This window comes from Pyxicephalus adspersus, chromosome 7 (genome assembly GCF_032062135.1).
Source record: "Pyxicephalus adspersus chromosome 7, UCB_Pads_2.0, whole genome shotgun sequence".
Lineage (NCBI taxonomy): Eukaryota > Metazoa > Chordata > Amphibia > Anura > Pyxicephalidae > Pyxicephalus > Pyxicephalus adspersus.
The window spans coordinates 7,342,842-7,358,077 of NC_092864.1; the positions used below are offsets into that span (position 1 = coordinate 7,342,842).

Here is a 15,236-nt window from a genome sequence, read left to right on the forward strand (position 1 = left end):
TTAGGGAAATAAGGCCCTGCTTCTAACTAGGGTTCAAATAGACAGGTGTAAAGTTATCAATAATGGCTTATTAACATGTGTATGCTGCAGAAATGCATTCAATAACATACGCATACCATGCAATGTGGTGCTATTTGTTCTTAATGCAACCCCAACATAGCTTCGAAGTAAACTATGAGGTATTACAGGGCACCACGTCATCATAGTGCACGTTTAAATGTTCAGGTGGAGTTTTTGGATGTGATGAGCATGAGCACACAGGCACCTTGCATACGCTAAAACAATGCACATGTGCAGCTGGGATAAAAGTGCTTCCCATGCACAGGCAGCTCACTAGCAGTTAAAGCAGAATATTAAAAAAAAAACATACCACGCCATGTTTACAGGTGGAAAACCATCGATCCTTCCACAATCCTGGTCTCGCGTTGTCCTGTCCTCTTTCTTCATCTCAGTGAAGGCAGGACACTGGGTGCCGCCATATTCTTCCTCTTCTTTTTGGTTCTTCTTCCTACGTCACTCAATATTGCACTGTGCAGACGTAAGATCAGGTGACGCGCTTCAGGAAATTGTAAAAAAAGGTTTTGTATGTATGTAAGTATGTCACAGCGCATACTTTTTTTTTTTGCAGTAGAAGAAAGTCCCCTCTGCTCATGCTTGAGATAAGGCATGCGAAGAAGGAGCAACCAGCAGTCTACTGGGATACGTGATGTAAATAAGAAGGGGAGGGGCTTCTCCTTTAAACGTAAAAAAACGCATGCTCGGGACAGTGTACAAAGCCAGGACCTTCCAGGTATCCTAGAATCCCCTGAGGTTGCCAGGAATGAATGAACTCCCATGCACATGCCCAAGTTATGTCATCCCAGTCTAGCAAATCAAGATCAAGAAGGGAGAAGAAACAGTTGGTGGGGGGGGGGGAATGGGGACGGGTGAACGTTTGGTAAAAAATTGCAATCAGGCAGGTAAGGGTATTTTTTTGCAAAAGTGACATTGCCTATCTTTTCTGCAATCAAGGTCGTCATTTTTTAGGGCTTTTGTTTTGGAACAGTGTGATGGGGAGGGAGCCGGTGTTAGGCCCTAACTTCCTCTGTGCAGAGAGTAATTATTTTTCACATCAAAGGATAGTTTTGCACCTGCCACAGCAGCCATTCCCAGACCACTCCATCGCTCTGAATAGCAGAAAGAACTGCTTCACTAAACATGCGATGCAGGATTTGCAAGTTAGGCTCCCACAGAGCATCAACACATCCACGGGTGAGCAGGACCTAGACTGCATGCGGAAACTGGATTTTCGATGACGGAGACGAATGTTTGTGGCTGCCTTGGTTGAAGGTCAACCATCTGTACAGCTGTGCCCCAGATCACAAAATTACTAACAGCCAATGAGACTCCTAAGGAGAGGACGCAGCAGGGGCCTCCCGCTCATCCTCCCCACTCCCAAAAAAATTGTTTTGTCTCTACACAATTTGCTCCTACCTATTAGCACCAGAGATGATCACTTCCAATCATTTGACAATTATTGTTGGCGATATTGTTTAAGGTGAGCAAAATTTTATCCAAACCGCCAAATTATGACCAGTTCTCTTGGAGCTTTGTGAATTTTTATTTTCTCCCTGGACAGATAATCCATAGGCACATATATCAAAGCCATTCATGTCTTAACATATACAAATCTGCCTGTCAATTGTTTGTTTCAGTAATTTATAATCTCTTTTTTTGGCCATAGTTTTCAGCACCTCTACAATCAGGTTACGGTAGAGCGCCAGATATTAACCACCTAAGCTCTGATTGGCTGGCCGGTTTCCACAGGTAAAACACTGCACCCTGGATTGTATGCACAAGGCTTACCGTATAATTGGCTATGGAATAGGAGAACAAAGCGCAGCCTTCTGGGCTCTGAAGTTCTGGCCCGGCTTCATCTTTTTTTGGCCTGGGAAATATTTGCAGTGCTGAGTCACAGGGAACGCATGAATAGACAAGAGAGAGAAGGAGGGACACCCTGGTTTTATATAAAGATGAGGGTGCTTTGTCTTCTGGTTAATTTATTGCCATTCTTCTATCAATCTCCATGGCTGGAAAGGAAATCATTGTGGTCTTTGGGGCCACTGGTGAGTAAACTGCAGACTGTGGTAACAGCATGGAGGATCAGTGGTCAGCTCTGTTGCCCTGTAGGGTTAGGATTATGTGCATTCATTTTCCTGAGGCTTGGGTCATATGAAGGCATCAAATGGTGTTTGGTAGCCAGAATGCCCCAACTTTAGCTAGGGCTACTACTAAGATCTTATTGCACCCTAGCTAACCCTGACTAGGGGTGGGAAAGCTCTCATTCATTTAGGTGTAAGTGCCTATCCCCGGGGTTAACTAGGGTTGAGCGAACTCTCATTTATTTATGTGCAGGTGCTCAGCCCCGAGGTTAGCTAGGGTTGAGTAAGTTCTCAATTCATATAGATCTCAGTGCCTACCCCTGGGGTTATCTGGGGTTGAGTAGGTTTCTATTTAATTAGGTGTATGTACCCACTACCTCTGGCTAGGGTCACATAAACTCTCATTCCTTTAGGTAAAAGTGCCTATCCCCCGGGATATCTAGGGTCGAGCTCACTTTCATTTAGGTGTAAGTGCCCACTTTTTAGGGTTAGCTAGGGTTGGGTAAGCTGTTATTCATGTAGGTGTAAGTGCCTATTTCAAAGGTTAGCTAAGGTTGAGTGAATTCTTAATGCTTTAGGTGTGTGTACCTACCCCTAGTGTTAACTAGGGTTAAGTAATTTCTCACTGACTTAGGTGTAAAAGCCTACTCCTAGGTTTAGCCAGGGTCTAGTAAACTCTCATTCACTTAAGTGTAAGGGTTAACTAGGATTAAGTGAACTTTCATTTGTTTCTGTGTAAATGCCTATCCCTAGGGTTAGCTAGGGTTGAGTAGGTTCTTAATCTATTAGGTGTATGTACCCACCCCTAGCTTTAGCTTAGGTAAACTCTCATTCCTTTAGGTGTAAGTGCTTACCTGTAGAGTTAACTAGGAATGAGTTTATTTCTTTGAAAGTGCTTACTTCCAGGGTTGGGTACACTCTAATTCATGAAGGTGTTGAGTAAGTTCATAAACTTTCAGGTGTATGTACCTACCCCTAACGCTCACTAGGGTCGAGGAAACTCTCATTCACTTAGGTGTAAATGTCTACCCCTAGGTTTAGCTAGGGTCAACTAAACTCTCATTCTCTTAAGTGTAAGTTCTTACTCTAAGGGTTATTTCTGTGTAAGTGTCCACCTTTAGCGTTAGCTAGGGTTGGGTAAGCTATCATTCATTTAGGTATAAGTGCTTACCTCTAGGGTTAGCTGGGTCCAGTAAGTTCTTAATCTATTAGGTGAATGTACCTACCCCTAGCTTGCGCTTAAGTCACATAAACTCTCATTCCTTTAGGTGAAAGTGCCTACTCCTAGGGCTAACTAGGATTCAGTAAACTCAGTAAACTTGAGGGTATGTCCTTACCTCTAGGATTAACTAGGATTGAGTGAACTCTTGTATATTTCTGTGTAAGTGCCTATCCCTAGGGTTAGCTAGGATTGAGAAAGAACTTGCCACTGAAACCTGCTAGGGTTAGGGGTGGACTGGCCATCCATTAACTGCAACCACAAGCCTCCATGAGAACCACTTTTAGGGGGTAAATCCCCGGAAACCCCATTGTGCAGTGCTTGGAATCTGGAAAGTGCAACCACCAACCTTTGATTTCTGTCATTCATGGACTCTATTGGCACAATCCTGTTATTTCTCAGGACTGTAGACTTGCTGTTTCTCTCCTGCTCCTAATGATGGTTTTTTTTTATTTAACAAAACAGGCAATGTAACAGAGGGTGCCAACACACAAAAAGATGGGCAGGAGCACCCAATGGTCCGAGGTGGTGGAGGGGTTTTGTTGCAATATCCAAGAAATTTAGGAAACCAATGGCTGGCTTAGTTCTTCACTCGGATGCTAATCAATGGGGTCACTTTCTCTCACAGGTGCCCAGGGTAATTCAGTGGTTTGTGCCCTTCTGGAAGACCACACCTTCGCGGTTAGGGCGGTGACCCGGGATGCCAGCAAACCAGCTGCTGCAAAGCTGAAGGAAGCTGGTGCAGAGGTGGTAGTTGCAGACTTGGATGATGAGAAGAGCGTGGAGGCTGCTCTGAAAGGAGCTCATGGAGCTTTCGTGGTCACCAATGCCTGGGACCACTCTTCTGAGCATAACAAGGAAATCACTCAGGTAAGCCCTTGGGGTAAATGGGATTATGCAATAATATACCACAAAGTACCACTGTGATATCAACTACAAAAAAGCAAAGGCTGGGAAATATGGAAACCCCCATAAATGGCTTCCATGGATAAATGTGTCCTAGATGTCTCTGGCTTTTTTGGAATTTTTATCTTCCTCAAATGTCCCTTTAGCTCCGTGTAAAGATTTTGTATAAATGTACTTTCAGGGTTATAAATCATAGATCAACAAGTAAAACTTACTAATGCCACCCCTTCCTACCTTTCATCTACCCCATTGTGATGACCTTATTGGTCCCATTCAACAGTGAGACCACCCTAGGTCTCACCACTGCTCTACTGTTCATGGGGGGAAATCATCTACCAAAGTAACCCCTCCAGTGTTATATTTGACTTGTCATGGTAAGTTTCCTTAAAATGTCATTTCTGCTTTGGGTGAGTCTTCTAATCTCATACAAGAGTTCATCTATCATTCCCCCTGACTTGAGGAACTATTTCCCTCTTCTTCTCCCAAAGGGTAAAATGCTTGCTGATCTCGCCAAGCGCCTAGGCCTAAAGCAAGTGGTCTACAGTGGTTTGGAGAACGTGAAAAAGCTGACTGGGGGAAAACTGAGCGTCTTTCACTTTGATGGCAAAGGAGAAGTGGAGGAATATTTCCGACATATCGGATGTCACATGACCAGCGTGAGACTTTCCTTCTACTACGAGAACTTCCTGGACGCATTTAAGCCACAGAAATGCCAAGACGGGAAGACCTATGTTTTAAGTATGTGATTGAGCATAGACTATTTTCTTTTATAATGTTTATGTTTCACTGTTTGATTGGGAATCATGTCCATTATGTCATGTACATTATGTCAGTGAAAAATGTCAGGGTCAGAGCTGACCTTGGACCTACTTACAGACAACTGCACTGCTCTTTTCTCCATAACAGCTGCTGAGTGATAGAGTTCCTTTAAAGATAAGTCAAATCAGATCTAATCAAATCAAATAATGTCTAATTATCATAGTTATATATACTTATTTGATGTCCTTTGTGTATATCCTATAGGTCTGTGCATCAATCCAAAAATTCTGTGCTTTGCAGGAGCTGTGATGGAGACCAGTCACAGCTGATCTCTCTTCTTGTGCAGAGTGACTGGTCTTGTATCCGCCCCCTCCTGTTGTTTTCTGCAGTGGGAGGACCTTTAGGACCCCTCCCACAGCTCTGTACAGTTTTTATACTGTACAATGATAGTGTCACCACTACATTTACAAGGCAATAATTGGGTTTTCAAAGGCATTGGGTTTACATAATGTGATTTTTTTTCTTTGTTGTTATTGAGAATATTTTCATAAAGGTTTTTTCTACCAGAATTCAGCTTAAGGCCAGAAAACATAACCACAAGATTAATATAGGAAAGCAGCTCTGTGTAAAAATTGCAGTTTGTGACTGTCTACCACAGTGATTTTCAACCACAGTGCCGTGGCACACTAGTGTGCCATGAGAGATCTTCGGGTGTACATGGGAAATTATCCAATTACCATTGTCGAGTGTCTGTGCTGTAGTTACTGGCAGAGTAATGTAATACTCTTCCATGTCAGTGGGTGGCAGTAGGTAGCTTAATTGCCTTGTTTATTCTTAGAGACAAGAGAATTAGCTACAAAGGGTCAATTTGTAACATTTTTGATTTGTGGTGTGCTGCAGGATTTTTTCAATGTAAAAAATGTGCCGTGGCACAAAAAGGTTGGAAAACACTGGTCTACCACACCCTGTATACCCTTCACACACATGTGCAATTTTTGTTTGTTCCTTTATGTATCTACTTATTCTAAGCAAGTCATAGCTGGACAGACATGAAAGAGTTCTAAAAATATTCATATAATCAAGTGGCTTAATAAACCATATAAAAAGTAAAATACATGCACATTGCTCCATATTTTGTCTCTTTAAAATGCTGCAAGCTTAGAAAAATATCTGTTGATCTACCGGAAATGCAATAAGATTGAAACTTCCAGCAATGAGCCAACAGCACTCTTTCTGCTGCACTGAAATTCCATGCAGTTGTCAATCAAGCACAACTAAGCTTGCAATGTAATTTGTTAAGGGTTGGCCTAGAGAGCGATGGGTTTGTTTAATAGACCAAAAAAAAAATTACTGCCAATAGTTTTTATTTATTTTAATCTGACTTTGCTACTCAGATATCTATGTGGATGCTATTGGCTACTGCAGAAATAAGCTCCTCGGGGGCAGGGACTAAAGTGAATATTTGCTTGCAAAGCTGAAATTGTCAGGCTACAATTATACTGAAAATAATAGAAGTGGAGGGAGAAAGAAAATCTGACTCTGTTTTATTGAATACTGGTGAAAGACATTTGTACCTTTTTGTGGAGATGAGGATCCTTTTTATTAGAAAATCAGAATCTTCTGCTTCTTCATTTTAGACCTACCAATGAGCGATGTTCCCATGGATGGAATTTCAGTAAAGGATTTGGGTCCAGCCGTTGTCACTATTTTGAAGCATCCGTCCCACTATAGCGGGAAGAATATTGGACTCAGCGCCGAAAAGTTAACAGTGGCGCAATATGCACATATTATGTCTGAAGTCACTGGAAAGACCATCAAGGATGGCAAGGTAACAATCACTTTCCATTATGTCATAGACTTTTTTCCTGTCATTTGTGCAGTGCTCTGTGTCATTCATAGTAACCCTACTTATCCGTCTCTGCACATCAGCTGAAATTCCTTTGAATTTTTGACTGTTAAGTATTGAAAGTCAGGATTAAAATTCTGTGAATAGCCAAAGGCCCAGGGAGGCAAGGCTGTAAAAGGGCAGAATACAGCCCCCCACATATTGAGGCTGATTTATTGAAGTTCTCCAAGGCTTTAGAGCAGGGGTCGGCAAACTTTTATGGCCAATAGGCCATTTCTTTGGGAACGCCCCCTGAAGTGAAATCCCTTTCCTCCATATGCATTGCGGAGGAGAAGGATTTCCCTTTTAGGGAACTTTAGATATTTACTGCAGCGGTGGAAGTATTAACGCCGGCCGCGGTAAATAGGGGAGCAACAGCAAGGAGGTGGCACTGGAGCTCCAGCGCCTCCGGTAGTTCCTAATGCCCCCTGGCAGATCCGTCCAGCAACCCGTGGCTCGGAAGCCACGGGTTGCTGGACAGCATTGGGCCGGAATGGACTACCGGCTAGGGCGTATCTGGCCTAAAGGCCGGAGTTTCACGACCCCTACTTTAGAGGATACTCTTTCATCAGTGAAGCTGGGTGTTCCAGCAATCCTGGAATGGATTTCCTAACAGTTATTTGATATTTGTTAGCAAATGTTTTCAATCCTGGACCAGATCCAGGTGCCCAGGATTGCAGGGTCGACTAGCTTAGATATCACCCCACAATTTCTCTATTGGATTAGGCTTCAGGGATTAGGCTTCAGGGATTGAGCTGTCTATTCCATAACGTCAATCTAGAACTAAGATGCTGCTTTTTTTTACTGGGGTCATTGGGGCATTTCCTCTTCGGCATAGGGCAACACAACCTCTTCAAGTACTTTGTATTCAAATTGATCCAGGATCCCTGGTAAGCGATAAATAGGTCCAACCCCATAGTGTTGGCCCCCCATCCTGGGTTTGTACACCTAGAACCAAACTACTAGCAGAGTTGAATGACTGGTGACCCAAATCTTCTACTTATTAGTTGTAGGTGTATTGGAACAATTTTTCTATGTCAGCTTGAGTATGAACTGAGGACTGGGGTAGGGAAAAAAGCTGGGGGGTTGCAAAAGACAGTTTATAACAGCCAGCCCAGGTTATAACAGGTATATAGGTATATAGGTATCTGGCCCAGTTTCATGTTTTAGATACTAGAGGAAGACATACCAGATTTAGCAGTATTGCAATATGCAGACATGACATCTAAGAGTCCATTACTTTATAATGATGTGTCACTGTGTTGTTCTCTCAGATCCACCCTGATGATTTCGAGAAGCGACTCTCCCACGGAATGAAGCACATGGCCAACATGTTCCGCTTCTACATGATGAGACCTGAACGAGACGTGGAACTGACCCACAAACTCAACCCCAAGGTCAAGTCTTTCCACCAGTGGATGGAGGAGAACAAAGCCCAATTCTGCAATTAGTGGAAATGTTGGAAAACTTTTTTTTTTTAATAAACGTGTATTTACAGTTGTATCTTGGTCTGTATCTGATAATTATCCATCACATTCACATTTGGCTGTAGGCTAGGCAAAGCAGGCAGAAAGGTGGAAAATAAAGAAACAATTCCCCTCCCCCCCCTAACCATCCTTAATTTAAACATTAAGTGGTGTTTTCGTCTAAGTAACCTATAAAAGTAGAACAAAATGCAATATTGGAGAATGCATGTGTGATGCCATAAGCTCCTCCATGTTGCATCCAATCATTGTTTCCTTATGCATCTAGAGACAAATCAGTTGCCTGCATCTCCATACAGCAGCTTCCCTGCCCATGGCTGCAATCATCTTCTGTACTGGGTCCTGATTAAAAGAGCGTGACTTTTGCAATGTAGGAACTTGTTGACATTGGGGAGGGGGTCCCAGGAAGTTTGCCTGGTATGAGGCCCACAAATTTGGTGTCCATGTCTTTTGTATCCTAGCATTGACCTCTTATAGGACATATCTCTTTCTTATTGGACACCCTAATGAAATAAGAATTTAGGGGAGAAGGGGTGATATAAATGTTAGCAAGTAGACTCAGGCATCTAAAACTTGCAAAAATTAGAGCTACAATAACATTTTATTGGAGCCTCTAGTTTTACAATGACAATGTCTCTTCTATGATTGTGCAGAGATTTATAGTAAGATTGATATGTATGAACAGCTTAACATAGAACATTCTGGTGATCAATGAAATCATCAACTTGTTGCAAAAATAGTGTGGTAGTCATAAGCGCCAGTTACCATTTCACTGACCTGGTCTGATCCACTGCACCTAGCTGCCAATCGGTCCCTGAGCAAACGTAAAGCCTTCTTCAACATAAAAAGCCTCAAACTAATACAAATAAATGACAGCTTGTAAAAAGCAAACAATGTGGTTTTATGTGAGACTACCAAGCCCACAAACACACCCTAATTTGTGAAATGTCCTAGCATAGATGACTTGCAAGATTTGGTAGTATTGCAGAGTCTCTGCTTTTGTTTTCATCATTTGGTTGAATAACTGAAGAATGAAGCAAGACGTTTGAATAAAAATAAACAAGCTTAAACTGCTATGCTGGAATTCCTGTTAGGGAAGTTCTGATTGGTTGCTTCTTCTCTCAACAAAGCAGCTTCCCACCTCCCCATGCCTGTTCAGAATGACTTAAAAAGATCATTTTTTATCTACAAAGTAAATCCTTGTCTTGTTTTTCCACTATTATACCCCAAGGGAAGGGCATTATTTGTTGAGTCACGAGGGGAGGGGGGCGAAGCACATTTCTGGAAAGGAATTACTCCCTGTAGACTTGAAGGGAGGCAGTCCACCTCTATAGACTTATAAGAAGGCAGGCCAACTCTGTAGACTTACAAGAAGGTGATCCAACCTTCATAGATCTATAGGAAGGCAGTCCGACTCTGGAGAAGGGCATCCACCATTGAAGACAGAAAAGGCAGTCCACCTCTGAAGAAGGCAACCTCAGTCATGGCTAGCAAGAAACTAATAACCGTCCTTGGAGCCACAGGTGAGATGAAGAACACTGACAATGAAAGTAGATCCAGACCTTCTAACTACTAAATTACTTTTAGTTCTTCCTGTCTACGTAACCCATTTAGCCACTTCCTGTCTACTTGCACTCCTACAATGTTTCTGGACCAGCTTCCAGATTGTAGATAAAATAGGCCTGATTTATGAAAGCTCGTAGAAGACAGGAAAGGATAGATTATCATGGGAGAACCTGGGTGATCCAGCAAACCTAGAATGGATCTGGTCCAGGACTAGCAAAAGGATTTTAAAGAATTCCACCAAGTTTCTCCTGTGATAGTCTAACTTCTCTAGTCTTGTAGAGCTTTAAAAAAACTGACTCAATGTATGTTGGCATGGCCTTCTGTAGCCTTCAACATGGCAGAAAGTTATATGGTACCAATGCAGGGATGCAACTTAGAGACAGCACTCACCTTCTTACAGTTTGTGCCTAAACAAGGACTTTCAGGGCGGGTTCATAAAAACATATGTTAAAGCTTAGCTGAGATTTTACTGATGGGGGTTCGGATTTACCTTAAACAAAGTTTTGAATATCAAATGAAACCTAAAAGTGGGTGGAACAGTATAAGGGTGGTGTTAAATGGATGATGTTCAGCTCATGGAGTTGAAGGAACCACTTTGCTCAATAGATTTTTCTTAGCTGGCCTGTAACATTTCACAATCTCATTTGCTTGTTTGGGGGTAGCAATGGGGCAATGTAAAGGTCCCACCACTTTGATAGCCATACAACAAGTACAGTGGCCATATTGCTCATCTGACTTGGAGCTAATGCTGCTATATGCTAGGAAATACAGTATCTACCAAGGTCTGCACCTATCTGCTTCCAAATGGCACATGGTATGAGACATATAAAAAAGCTGTTGCTAGCATTAATAAATCTCTGATAGGATAAGGGGCCAGGAAACAGATGTATTATGCTGTAGTAAAGCTATAAATCACTCTGACCCTTATTTATTAAAACTTGCAAGGTAACGGGAAATAGCAAGTTCTCCACCCCAGACGTATGCTTACATGAAATCTGTGGCCACCAATGTACATGACTAATCCCACTTCTTTATATTTATTCCACAAATGCACATTGCATGCTGTGCTGAGCATGGCCATGTTATGGATTTCCATGGACCTCCACGGGACACTATCCCAGGGCCCAAAGCTGGAGACAATCTATGTAGAAATAACACAGAGGCATGGCTTTTAATGAGAAGATTTTATGCAGTATGTAAACAACACAGGGGTGTATACACAAGGGGTGGGGGAGATAAGAGCACATTCTATAAAAGTGCAGTTTTTATTAAAACTAAAGACCACAATAAGCAAGAGTTCAGTATTGGCTCAGTATTGACCACAATTTGATGAGCTTGTTTTAAACTAAGGCACCTAATCCGATTTCAGCCTATTAACTTCACATTGGTTAATGGAAACAAGGAGAGAAATGATCTGTGGATTCTGATCTCTTTTTAAAAATGTAATTTGTCTGGCTGCCCCCGACCAATAAATTCTGAAGATTGGCTGGTGCTCATTTGGTTCTTTCCCAATTCCATGAACCAAACCATTTGTAGAACAATGACTTGTTGCAAGAATATCTAGCAGCCATAAGGTCCACTTACCATTTCACTTTCATGATTATTAGTAATAATATACAGTATTTTTTATAGCGCCAACATATTATGCAGCGCTGTACATTAAATAGGGGTTGCAAATAACAGATAAAGTGACACAGGAGGAGGAAAGGACCCTGCCCAGAAGATTTCCTGATCTCCATATTTGTTTGGTATCATTGAAGGATTTAATGCCTGTAAGTCAGAATGACCACCAGACAACCAGCATTTATAGAAGGTATCAATGGCAGTGTCCATGTTTTCCTCTAATAACATGGTATCATGGCTACACATTGATTTTGGTTTCCCTTTGCTCTCCCTTATCAGATCTGGGAGCATAAATAAATTACTATTTCTTTCTTAACATATAATATTATTGTTGTCGGTCAATGAACCTCTATGCTCCTACATTACCAAATGATTGAAGGCCATGGATATGTATGTAGTTATGGAGCCAGGGAAGCTCTGTGTGAATTGCTATAAAGCTTTGGGAGACCAAGAAATGATTCCTTCTGGCTGCAGCAGACTGATGACATCACTGGGCTATAGCTTTTAAAGTAATACTATCATAGTATAAGAGCTGGTCCTTGCATAGACTGTCAAAACTTTTGAGGTTCAGGCCTAGAAGTAGCATGGTGTAAATCAGTGTCAGACTTCCTTATGCATGTTCCAGATCAGAAACAGTGATGCTCAAGCCCATAATAAAGGCATGAGAGCTGTCATTGTCCACCACTTCTTTTAGAATGTTACTTACCTGATTGTCATGCTGATATGACAATTAGGTAACTAACATTCCAAAAGATTATTTAGCTTTGTAAAAAGTTCAAGTTATATCATTGTATTCTGTAAATGTTTATGAAGACTTGTACGGTTTTAAATGTCCGCAGAAACATTTTGCTTTTTATGCTTTTACATGTGTACCTGTCCAATTCCCATTTTGCAGGCGCACAGGGTGGTTCGGTGGTCAGTGCTCTTCTGGAGAACTGCTCATTTGCAGTCAGAGCGGTGACTCGTGATGTCAACAAACCAGCTGCCTTGAAGCTAAAGGAAGCCGGCGCGGAGGTCGTTGCTGCGGATATGGACGATGAGCAGAGCCTAAAGGCAGCGTTCACTGGAGCTTATGGAGCTTTTGTGGTCACCAACTTCTTCGATCACTTTAGTAAGGAAAAAGAAGTAGCACAGGTAATAGCTGTGGCTGGTGACACTATAAACATGAAAGGGGCATGCAAAGGTAAAATGATTCACAGGAACCAATAGGCCCATTAGAAATCTAATCATTTGTGGAAAGAAAACAAGCTCACCCATTTTCGGGAGCAATGTTCTTCTTCATCAGGGCTTGTACAAAGATCATTGACTAATATGTGTATGAAGAAAACTGCTGTCAGGAACGCAATCACAAAATGTTGCTTAAAAAGCTCCAACCTTTCCTTCAATCTTGCACAGTTGTCCTGGCTCCTGTCCTGTTTATTTTGACTTCATTTCACTCCGTAAGCATCTGATAATGTACATTGGAATCTGCAGATGGTACTCATTTCCTAGCTTGGGGATGTCCAGCATCATCTACCCCTTTCCTTCTCAACCTGACTGTCCCTGACTAGCCCCTTTTATTTGTTGTATTTCATATCTTTCAAACATGGAGGTTCAGCATCACATGTTGGTGTTACCCAGGGCATTCTTCATGCAAATGCAGCCTGCTGACAAATGTCCCCTCCTCCCGAGTGATATCCAGCCTATAAAGCAATTTGATATTTGTGTAATCTCCCCTAGGAGCCAGTTTATGGCTTGCATCATGGCTCCTGAAAAGAAGGGCTAGGGCAGGGACTTCAAAGTCCTCAGTAAGGACCCTGCTAGTCCTGCCTACCGTCCTGCCTTCATTGCATGTCACGCTTCCATTGTCTGATAGCAAAGGCTGTATATTCTTACTAAATACCATTTAGCACCAACCTTCAAGGGCTTGGTAACATCCAACAAGGTCTTTAGTCCAACATTTGCCTTGTGGTTTCTTTTGTTGCAGGGAAAACGGATTGCAGATCTGTGCAAACAGCTGGGCCTACAGCACGTGGTCTTCAGCGGATTGGAAAATGTCCACAAACTGACTGGGGGCAAGCTGGAGGTTCTTCACTTTGATGGTAAAGGAGAAGTAGAAGAGTATTTTAGGCAAATTAAAGTGCCCATGACTAGCGCCAGGGTCGCCTTCTACTTTGAGAACTTCCTGACCGTCTGCAGGCCACAAAAATGCCCGGATGGGAAAACATATCAATTGGGTAAGTTTGAATGGGAATGTTATGTTTGTGTAGCTGTGTTTAAACCATTGTAGAGCTGCTTATGTAGGTGAATTGGTGGGGTGGAAAGTGAAAGTGAAGTTTCAAGAGTGTTCAGGAAGGGAGCAGAGCCTACACTTGCACTAGATTCAAGAATAATATTGAATTTGATGATCCAAACTGCTACATATTGCAAACCCAATACCCTGTGAGGCATTCAAAAGTAAACTCAATTCTATGATCAAATGCCCCCACATTTATTTTTCATTGAGGGGCAAGGGTCAGCCATGGTCTGAACAATGCAGATAGCATTGACAACCGCAGGTTCTAATACTCTGATTTCCACCTGCAACATGTGAACAGAACCAATAAAGACAATTACAAGTGGTGCACCCTGAGTTCGTTAAATGCAAATTTTCATGTTTTTTGTTGTTTTTTTTTTTCTCTTTAGTTCTTCCAATGGGAGACATTCCAATGGATGGTATGTCCATCAGGGATCTTGGCCCGATCGTCCGCAGCATCTTGCAAAATCCATCAGAATATATCGGGAAAAATATCGGACTAAGCGCAGATAAACTAACAGTCCAACAATACGCAGAGATCATGTCGGAGGTGACCGGCAAGACCATTGTAGATTCCAAGGTGAGGCCAATGATACCACCGATGTCGATCTGCTTGTTGGGTTGAATTTTATAGCTGATATATCTCACTGAAGACAAAATTGACAACAAAATTCAACTTTTCAATGAAAAAAAATCTTCTAAACTTTTTGTTGCTCTTGCAGATCACTCCTGAAGCATACGAAAAACTCAACTTTCCAGGAGCAGAGGAGATGGCCAATATGTACAGATTCTATCACTTGAGACCTGACCGTGATATAGAACTGACCCGAAAACTCAACCCCAATACAAAAACCTTCAAGCAATTTATGGTTTCCAAGAAGGAATCTTTTACAGATTTATAATGTGTCATCACCTGCTCAATTTAGCATGTAAACTTGTTTTTTTATAGTCATAAACCAGCTTTACTTTACAAAAGGTTTTGAAAAGTTTTATATTGGTGCTTTTTAGATTATTAAAAAACTTTTTGTTGTAGCCTATAGTATTTTATTTTAATCCCATGCATCATGTAATAGACTTTCATGCATGGGATATGTCTACTGAATTGTAGACATACAGTATGTACAGTTGACATTCAAAAATACAGCAACCTCCAGACCTGATAAGTGCCCGGTTTTCGAAAATTCCGGATTTTTAAAGGTTATACTTATCGCCACACACAGGCCAGCCTTCCTCTCTCAGCACCCGCGGACATCTGGCACAGTTCCAGGGAGCTGGCAGCAGGGACATCTCAACGTATATTTAGTGTAGCAAGCAAGACCTATCAGCTGTTTCTGCAGAACAGCACCATCAAAACAAAGGTGGCCAAACAGTGTATTAC

General features: G+C 41.9%; 2 protein-coding genes across 3 annotated transcripts; both read left to right on the forward strand.

Moving 5' to 3' along the window:
- The first annotated feature begins 507 nt into the window (after positions 1 to 507).
- On the forward strand, positions 508 to 8,413 carry LOC140335009 (nmrA-like family domain-containing protein 1). 2 transcript variants are annotated; one of them, XM_072417349.1, is made up of 5 exons: positions 508 to 790; positions 3,989 to 4,230; positions 4,755 to 5,004; positions 6,663 to 6,853; positions 8,185 to 8,413. In XM_072417349.1, the coding sequence occupies exons 1-5, from the start codon at positions 667 to 669 to the stop codon at positions 8,359 to 8,361; spliced, it is 984 nt and encodes a 327-aa protein (XP_072273450.1). In that variant the 5' UTR covers positions 508 to 666; the 3' UTR covers positions 8,362 to 8,413. The 2 variants fall into 2 exon arrangements, with proteins under 2 accessions (XP_072273450.1, XP_072273451.1); XM_072417350.1 differs by lacking the exon at positions 508 to 790 and adding an exon at positions 1,900 to 2,105.
- Positions 8,414 to 9,550: 1,137 nt separating this feature from the next.
- LOC140334487 (nmrA-like family domain-containing protein 1) lies at positions 9,551 to 14,890 on the forward strand. The gene is made up of 5 exons (XM_072416765.1): positions 9,551 to 9,917; positions 12,479 to 12,717; positions 13,550 to 13,799; positions 14,248 to 14,438; positions 14,581 to 14,890. Exons 1-5 carry the CDS (start codon positions 9,878 to 9,880, stop codon positions 14,758 to 14,760), a joined length of 900 nt encoding a protein of 299 aa, XP_072272866.1. The 5' UTR covers positions 9,551 to 9,877; the 3' UTR covers positions 14,761 to 14,890.
- The last annotated feature ends 346 nt before the right edge of the window (positions 14,891 to 15,236 follow it).